At 55.5% G+C, this 9,045-nt stretch overlaps 1 protein-coding gene across 1 annotated transcript in view; it reads left to right on the forward strand.

Moving 5' to 3' along the window:
• The window catches only part of FAM193A (family with sequence similarity 193 member A), a 69,670-nt gene that overhangs the window by 32,343 nt on the left and 28,282 nt on the right, over window positions 1–9,045 (forward strand). Inside the window, exons 7-10 of the mRNA XM_011374716.2 lie at window positions 3,010–3,172; window positions 6,277–6,354; window positions 7,447–7,559; window positions 7,648–7,890. Of these exons, the coding sequence (XP_011373018.1) occupies window positions 3,010–3,172; window positions 6,277–6,354; window positions 7,447–7,559; window positions 7,648–7,890 (597 nt within the window). The remainder of the gene's footprint in view (window positions 1–3,009; window positions 3,173–6,276; window positions 6,355–7,446; window positions 7,560–7,647; window positions 7,891–9,045) is intronic.

Genomic DNA, 9,045 nt, shown 5'->3' on the forward strand with positions numbered 1-9,045 from the left:
ATAAATAAATTATCGTCATAGCTGACTTACGTACACACCAGTCACCTTTTTCCTTCTCGAAACCCATGTATTAACCCAGTCCTTATTTTCTGTCTTCCGAAATCCTGTCTGAGGGTTCTTGACTGTTCCCGCTTCACACCCTCACATCCGGGGAAAGAATAACCTTACAAGCCATTCATGAAGCACGGTGGAGATGAGATCAGAGCAGTGTCACTCAAGTGTGGCCTGTGCTCTGGTCGGTTCCTGACCCGCACCCTTTCCCTGCTGTGTCCACTCGAAAGTGTCCGTTAGGTGTCGTGCTGGGTGCAAGGAGACCGGACGTCCCAGCTGCGCCCCTCACGGAGGGAGGGGTCAGGACAGTGCTGGAAGCCATGAGTTCGAGACGCATAACCTGGTTTTGTCTCTAGTTGCTACGTTCACATCCAGCATGAGCACTGCGTTTTAAAGAAACGTGCGTCTTGGTGGGAAGGGGTTCTTACAGTGAGAATCCAGGGTATTCAGTGTGGTTTTTTCCTTTTCTGGTGCGTCAGTGAGTTTGACGAGCCTATCAAACTGTGGGTGGGCGACAGAAACCTTAAACGTGTCATAAAGCTCCTTGTTCTCCTGTGCCCGTTTCGGATTTCTGACGCGCTCGTTTCGGATGGTCAGACTCTCGGTCACAGCATGTCCGTCTGCAGTGCCAGCGCTGGGGTCCCGCCGCAGATGGCAGGGGAAAAAGGGACACGGCACGTTCCCCAGGAGAGGCGGTGCTGTCACCGTCCCTGCAGATCCCAGTCGGACCGAGAATCAGCCACATTTGAGCTTCTGGTGTAAATGTTCACGTAACAAAGAAAAGTTCTGCAGCGAGTTATACGCAAACGCCGCCTCCTGAGGCAGTGGCTGCCTCTGTAGCACATGAAATCCATAGCCGGAGTTAGTATGGATGCTTTGTCTCTGTTCCATATTTGTTTAACTTTATTGTAAAGTAAATCCAGATAAAGGAAAGTGCAGTAAGCAGATGTATGGCTTGATGAACTCTTAGCAGTAGGCACCAGCCAAGCCCGCGCGCACGGCCGCCGCGTGCCTGCCCTCTACTGACCGTCCTGCCGCTCGAGTGCGCGGCTACAGTCTTGCCTGGCTTTTAGTTTATGAAAGCTATTTCTCTCTTTTTAACAGCTTTATTGAGATGTAATTCACTACCGTACAGCTCATTCATTTAGGGTATACAATTCAAAGGCTGTTGGTATATTACACGATTAATTTTCTAAAATTATAGTAAAAAATATATTCTAGAACTTGCAGTTTTAGCCACTTTTAAGTGTATAATTCAGTAGCATTACTATGTTCACAGTGTGGCCACCATCACCGGTGTCTATTTCCAGAACCTTTCGTCACTGCAAACAGAGACTGTCAGCGTTAACCAGTGACCTCTACCCCTCCTTTTTGCCGAGGTCTTTTGAGATTCCTTAATCTGCAGACCCCATACCCCAGCCCCTTTTCCCTTACAACTTACCTGTTGAAGACCCAGAGCCGTTTGTCACGTAGCGATGTCCAAGTCTTGGTCCTGCAGCCCCCACTCACGGAGCATCCGCCTCCACCTCTGCCACCTGCAAACTGGCGGCAGGCCCACAGGCTCCCGTCACACTCCGCGTCCGTCCCCGCGGCGAGACTGGGAGCCTCAGTGTCTGCCTGTTTGCCGTGGTGGACATTAGGCACTATGACTTAAGTTAGTTTTTATTTAAACGTATAATATCAACTGTTAGGGAAGATTTTAATTAGGCTCGTTAAATAAACTGAAACTGATTTTCATTCTCCTGATCACTTGTCTCACACATCTGATTTGTAACAGGGATTAGCTTGAATAGCTTTCCATGACGCTTTCGTGCTTTTGCAGAGTTAACTTTTAGAGAGAGAGCTGTTTTCCGAGCCATTGTTGTTTGACCCTGAGGACGCTGCCTGCGTCCTGTTTCTTTGGGACTCCAGGCCAGCTCCGCTACTGTGCCTACCGACTGGGTTCCTCTGGCCTCACCAGAGTGGCCCGGGACCCCTGCAGGCTTTGCCGTCCGTCGGCACACAGTAGGATCTGCATCACGGTCCAGTAGGAGCGGGGTGAGGAGCGCACACGACCTTTGCCTGGGCCTCTAGCCTCCCAGTTTCTGAGGCGGTCAGTGGGGCAGGTGGCTGCACGGAGGAGGAGGCGGTTTGCGTGAAGAGCGGACGTCAGTCCTGATGAGGACGGTCGCAGGAGCAGGAGTGCTCTGCGGGGGGACAGAAGACTGTCCCCAGGTGGTGTGTGGTGCCCACAGGAGCCTCCGAGCGTCTCTGGCCTCTGTGTCTTGAGGACTTTGGTTTCTCGTGGTGGAGACAGCCTTAGAGCCGGCTCTGACTCTGGAATTCTGTCGGCAGGTCTGCATCGCAGTCACTTTGGTTGCTTTAAACGTTGCTACGTTTAGACGTTAAGAAAGCAAATGGTGTCTGACGAGAGCCTGCGCGTCGACCCAGGCGCCTCCCTCTCCCAGGCCGGCCCCCGGCTCCACGTCTCCTTTCTCGGAAGCGTAGGCGTCTCATTGTTTAGCCGTGTGTATGTCTTTTCTGTCTATATTCTCATTTGCCATCTTACTATCTTTCTTGACGAGATGTAACGTGGGATGGATGACAGTATAATTATGTTTCTTCGTTTGAATCGGATTCTCTGGTTGACTTGACTGGAAGAGCAGGTCCAGGCGGCGTTGGCCGTCAGACGCCTCTCTCTCTGGGTCGGCGCGTGTCATCGGGGCATAGCTGGCCACCCTCACTGCGTGAGCCGGTCCCAGGGCTGCGTCTTTTGGGAGCGGCGACAGTCACCACTGATTCTTTTCTTAGGAGCTGTTACTTCTTTGAGCTTCTCTATGCCAGATTCTGTTCTGGGTGGCTTGCAAACGAACTTAGTGTCCAGTAGCGTGCCATTTGCCCTGTGGGGAGGGGAGGCGACGAACAGCAGCAACCTCCGGTGGCTGGCCCCGAGCCCCCGGACCGCTTCCTGGGCTGAAGGGCCTCTCTCCGTAGGCTGGGGACCACGACGCACGACAGCTGCGGCGAGGACACGTACGGCGCCTTGCTGCAGCGCTTCCAGCGCTCGGAGGAGGAGCTGCGCAGGGTGGCCGGGGAGTGGCTGGAGTGCCAGAAGAGGATCGACGCCTACGTGGACGAGCAGGTGAGACCGCCGCCAGACCGTGAGGCCTGCGGGAGCCTCTGGGGCCTTGGGGGCTGCCGAGTCCTGTCGTTTCTGTAAGCGTTTACGGAGCACCCTGCCCTTCAGAGCCTGGGGTGCACGGACGAGCGGGATCCTCAGCGCCCACTCTCTCCGTTCCTGATCTGCCAGAGAGGGAGTGTAGACACAGACGGTTGTGTCGGGCAGGTGACGTTCAGAATGGTGGAGGACAGGGAAGCAGGGCTCCAGGGTTAGGTGGGGCCTGAAGGGCAGGGATGCCTGATCAGCCGGAGCCTCGCAGGTGACACGGAGCGGGGCTTCCAGATGGCACCCCAGCCCGCCGCCTCTGTTCAATTCATTCCCTAAACATGCGCTGCTGCCAGCTCCTTGTAGGAGGCCAGCGGGGCCCTCCCAGCCCGGGGTGTGCCGATCGCACGCTGTTCTGGTCGTCGTCTTTTGTGTCCTGGATGACGGCTTCGTAGTTTCTGCACGTCTTCCCGAGTCTGCACCTGGGTATTCTGTGGTTTGGGGTCTGGGGTGAGTGGCATCTTCATGGCGAATAGACTCCCCAACGTCCGTGCTGGTGCGTGTGGCAAAGCCGGGCCGCGTCGCGTCCAGCCGCCTCGCCAAGCTCCGTCTGCGCTGCAGTAGGTCTCGAGCTGCTCGCCCTAAGCTGCCGGGAGACCATGGTGTCTTCTGCAGATAAGGACCGTTTTGGTCTCATCTCCAGCGTCTCAACTTCAGCGTTTTCGAAGTTCGTCACAAGTGGCAGCGTTGCTCACGGCATCCACGTTCAGCTCCTGGCTTCAGGGGAGTTTGCGCGTTTCACCTTGATGCCCGCCTGCAGACTGGATACTTTCTAGCAAATTAAAGAAGTTTCCTTTTTTGAGCTTATTTATAAGGTTATTTTTGTTTAAAAAAAAAAAAAGGATATTGAATTTGTATGTTTTTTCTTATTTTATATATTTCTGAAAGAATCGAGATTCGATTTCCTAATTTTGAGACATCCTTGCATTCCTGGGAGTAAACCCTACTCGATTATATTATTTTTTAATCCATTTTTAGATTTGATTACCTGCTGCTTTATTTCGGATTTTTGCATCTGTATTCCGAGGCATTGTGGAGTTTTCGTCTTTGAGGTCTTGTCCGTTTTGTGTGAAGTTACTGCTAGTCTCAGAGGATGAATTGAGACACTTGCCATGTTCGTTCAGTTTGCAGGAACAGCTTAGATTTTCTGTTGCACGAGGACTCGGTAGAGGGGCCTGGTTCGTTTCTGTGGCGGGGAAGAACAAGGAAGGTCGCTCTCCATCCCCTGTTCAGCTCACGTTACGTTTGGTGCTCTGTGTTGGGTTCTCGGCTTCACGTGTGAGCTTCACAATTTGGTATTTGCCCAGGAACTCGCCCTTGTCATTCAGGTGGAGGGTCCCGCGCTTGTGCTTAGGGGAGGCAGTGAACAGGGGCGGCATGGCGGCTGTGAGGGCCTCTCTCTGTCACACTTTGGAGAGAGCGCTTTCTCCTCCGAAGGAAGAGCCCTGTCCTCGGCGTGGGGGCCGCAGGGCGCAGGCGGCGGTGTGCCTATCGCCCCACTGTTTCGGAGGGGTGCCATGGAGCTGCTGACATGTCGAGAGAAGCCAGCAGCTGGCACTGCTAGGTGAAACCTCAAAGCTTCTTCAGGGCGACCCAGCTTTCAGACATTGCGCAGGCCACACAGAGTAGCCCGGAGCCCCTGGCGGCAGCCCCAGTCTGGATGCGGGGAGTGTGAGTTGTACAAGCGTTTTCTCTGGTGGCTCAGAAGACTTGCCCGTGTCGCGGGTCCTCCCACCCCACCGCTTCTGCGGTGCCCTCTCCCTGTTCAGTTGCAGACAGGGCTGGGGAACCAAGTCGCGGGTTCAGTGACCACATTTGCTTCTTCGTGTTCCCTGTACTGGCCGGTGTTACCTTCGGTTCCTTCCCACCTTATTGGTTTCTTGTTTTGTTCTTTTGGCTTCTTACATTAAATGCATACGTCTCAGTCTTTTTTTGTTCTATTTTGTTCTGTTCTGTTCTCTAATGCATTTAAACCTATACTTTTTTTCCCACGTGTTGGGCACATCTCATAAAATTTGATTCGTGGGGCTTTTATTGTGAATTATTTCTAAACAGACCAATTTCAACTTTGATTTTTTTCTCTAATAGTTGAAACTATTTAAAATTCTCCTCAAATGTGTGGGTTTTATTCTTTGAAATTATTTTTGACTTGTTTTAGAGGATTTTTGTTATATTTTCTTGCCTTTAGGATTGAATATATTCATCCTCCCATTTTCTCCTACTATTTTATAAAATATGGTTCCCGTTTCTATCCTTTTAGTGGTTACTTTTAAGTTTTTGATAAGTATAAGACTACTTTTAGGTAAACATCAAGATTTAACCTTTTCATAGCCTCCTCTCCCAAGTAGGACAGAGTCTGGGGCCTATTTTTAGTTTCTTGTTTTGTTTTACTCGTGGTAAACGCACAGGTCATAACGTTTACCATCTTAACCATATCTGGGTACAGTGTACTTAGGAAAAAGTGCGCAGCTCAGTGGCATCGTGTGCGTGCGCAGTGCTGTGACCATCCCACCGCCGTCTCCAGGACCCCCGTCCCGCCAAACTGACCCTCTGCCCATTAAACAGCAGCTCGGCTCCCCCAGGGCCTCACGCAGGTGCCCCGCGCAGGCTCTGCTCCTCCTGTCGGCCTGTTTCACGCCGCGTGACATCCTGGGGGGCCATCCACGCCGTCTGTTTGCCTGCTTGCGGCTCCTCTGGACCTGAGCCCCTCACACACACCGTCATCTTCATTTTTATCTCCAGCGCATGCAGGGCACATAACGGGCATTCAGCAAGTGGGAACTACCCATTTCCTCTGTTGACAGTTTCAGCTCTGACATCTCAGCTTCTCTTGTTAACGTGAACTCATCTCTGCGATGATTTGAGTAAATTGAGCAGGATGCTGAGATAGAAAGTCAGGTGAACCTTCTCTTGTTTGCAGGTGACGTTTCTTGTGTGTCGTTCAAACAGTCTCCCCGCGGAAGTGTCCTGGGTAGCTCATGCTGGCGCTAAGGTTTTGTGTTTTTATGTCCTCTTGCTAGATGACAGTGAAAACCAAACAGCGCACACTGACGGACGACTGGGAGCTTCTTAAACACCGGCGCTTCCTGGAGGAGCAGGTGAGGCCGTGGTAGGAGGGGCAGTTTGAGGGAATGGAAGCGGGCGACTGCAGAGCGAGTGGCCGCACGCAGGCCCTGCACCCACACTCCGAGCCCAGAGGAGCCCGCATTCCCCTGCGCATCCCTCAGGAAAGGCTGTGCATTCCACGTGACCCGCTCCAGCCCACAGCCGCCCAGCAGTCTCCTGGGCGGGCAGTGCCGTCTTCACGCTCGAGGGCGACACAGTGCGGTCACAGGGCTGGTACCCGGCCGGCTCCCCTCAGACACCCCTCCCAATGCCGCGCCGGGGCTGCGCCTTCAGCGTGGCCGATGGCTCCGGCCTCCCCTCGAGCAGGCTCATCTACGTGCTGCATTCTCTATCTCTCTCAGCCCCTCGGCCTCAGGCCGGCCTCAGACGTGGGCCCTGGCCTTGGCCGCCACGCCTGCGCCTGCCTCCTCACTCCCATGGTCTCCGGGCGCCGCAGGCAGACAGGGCACTGCACTGCGGCCCCCTCGCCCGCCCCCAGCTCCCGCACGGCTGCTGTCCACCCATCCCCTCGCAGAGCAGCCGGCAGGCTCCTTCTCTGACATCAGATGCTTCCTCGTCGGTCGGGGGCTTAGGCGCCCTCCCTCATCGCAGCTCCTGCCCATCCCGTCTGCCGCTGCCGTCCTCTCCGGCCAGCCTCCTCACGGCCACGCTCCTTCCCACCTGCCTGCTGACCACCCAGGCCTGTCGTGCCTCATGAATGCCTCTTGACACAGCTCCTTGGGGGCAGAGGCTATCTCTGTGCCGCTGGTGCCCAGCAAGAACCGAGCACACGGCAGGTTCGGGGTCAAGGCTAGGCATCTGCCATGTGGGGTGTGACAGAGCATTGCTGGTGAGGAAGCCCGTTGGCGCCCTGGTCCCTGGCCTGTGTGTGGCCCGACCCCATGTCTCCTGCGCACTCCAGGTCTGCTGCCTCATTCCTGGCCCTGGCCCACTTTAGGAAGCTGCGACCATTGGTTTCTAAATGAGCATGAAATGTGTTATCATAATTACTGAAAAATACACACCACGTGATGGGAGCCGTGTCTTGCAAAATCAACCTGTTGTGTTTTGCATTTCCTGCCTAGTTAACAAATAAGAAAGTGGTCACTGGTGAGAACAGCTTCACGGACGCCATGAGGCACGTGCTGTCGTCCCGGCTGAGCCTGCCCGACTGTCCCAACTGCAGCTACCGGAGACGGTGAGCCCGTGCCGGGAGGCACAGCGGGCCGCAGCGCGGGTCTCACACGCTCTGGCCGCCTCGGCAACTGTCCTTACTCCCCATTCAGGTGTGCCTGCGACGACTGCAGCCTCTCACACATCCTCACGTGTGGTATCGTGGACCCCCCCGTCACCGGCGACGCCCACATTCACCAGCTGCCACTCCAAGTGGGTTCTGCTCCCGACTGTCTCTCTGAGATGCGCCCACCTAGTGTCTCATCCGCAAGCTCAGGGTCAGGCTCCAGCTCTCCCATCACCGTCCAGCAGCACCCCAGACTCATCCTCGCAGAGAGCGGCTCCGCACCGACTTTGTAAGTGGCGGCTTTGTAGTACGAGTTCAAATATTTAGGTGCCGGCTGCAGAAGTGTGTCTGTCACCAGTGCTGTCCAAGGAAAAGGGCTGTTTTTTGTTTTTTTTTAAACAATCTTTAAACCATGAAATCAGTAAACCCAGACTTTGACACTGTGTCATTACTTGAAATAAAAGGTGGATCAGTGGGCTTCCAGGCGGGGCCAGCTCTTGGGGAGGCGGTGGACATGGGGCCCGGCCCCACCTGCAGAGGGCGTCCCGCCACTTGCCTTGTGTGTGTCACCCACGCCCCGTGCCCCACCGCCCCGCATCTGTTCTGGAGCACGGGCAGCCGGGAGGCTCTGTCATCAGGCTCCCACGTTGTCCAGACAAGGTGCCTGTGCAGCTGTCACCCGTTCACACTGTAGACGAGCGAGTGGTCCCACGTCTGTTCAGGGTTGTGAGCCTGCCCTGCGCTGAGGCGCGGCACCGTAGCTGGTGGGGGCGCTGCATACGGATGTTTCCACTGCACCTGAGTAAACGCAGGTATGCGCCCGCGTCATGGTGCCTGTGGCGTTGTGGGTCCCAGTGGGGCCCCAGCTGGGGCAGCTCAGCTCTCCTTGGGTGTCCCCCCCATGCTCACGGTGACACAGGCTTGCCCTCAGCCTTTGCGCCTCAGTGTGGGCTCACAAACACACTGCAGGGGGACGGGCCAGAGCGCCAGGCCCTTTTCACTGGACTCGGTGCTTCGAGGCCTTGCGACCCATGCCCAGTTCCCGAGCCTGAGGGCCTGGGGCCCCCACAGCTGCTGTCGGCCAGCTCCACACTGAGCCACACCTGTGTCATCTGATGGGCTGGTCCCTCCCTGCTGGGTGTCACAGCTGCTGCCGTCCGTCGCGGGCCCGTGCGCTGTACTGAGGGGAGGAAAGGGGCTGTGGGGCCTCCCTCCCGGCCTGGGGTGCCCACCCTGCTCCCAGACCTGGGTCTCCGGCCTCTGGGGGCTGGCGTCTTCCAGGCATCGACGCTGTGCCTGGAAAACCTCCAGTGTGGCCTTGGTTGGTGGTGTCGCTTTCTTGATGTCACCTCGAAGTTGGCCAAGTGGAATCCGCGCTTTAGTTGCCCGGTCTCAGGGTAAAGGAGCAGATGGTTTGCGTGTTTCATTTCTGAACTTCGGTTTC

The sequence above is a fragment of the Pteropus vampyrus genome, unplaced genomic scaffold, assembly GCF_000151845.1.
Source record: "Pteropus vampyrus isolate Shadow unplaced genomic scaffold, Pvam_2.0 Scaffold253, whole genome shotgun sequence".
NCBI classification, from domain to species: domain Eukaryota; kingdom Metazoa; phylum Chordata; class Mammalia; order Chiroptera; family Pteropodidae; genus Pteropus; species Pteropus vampyrus.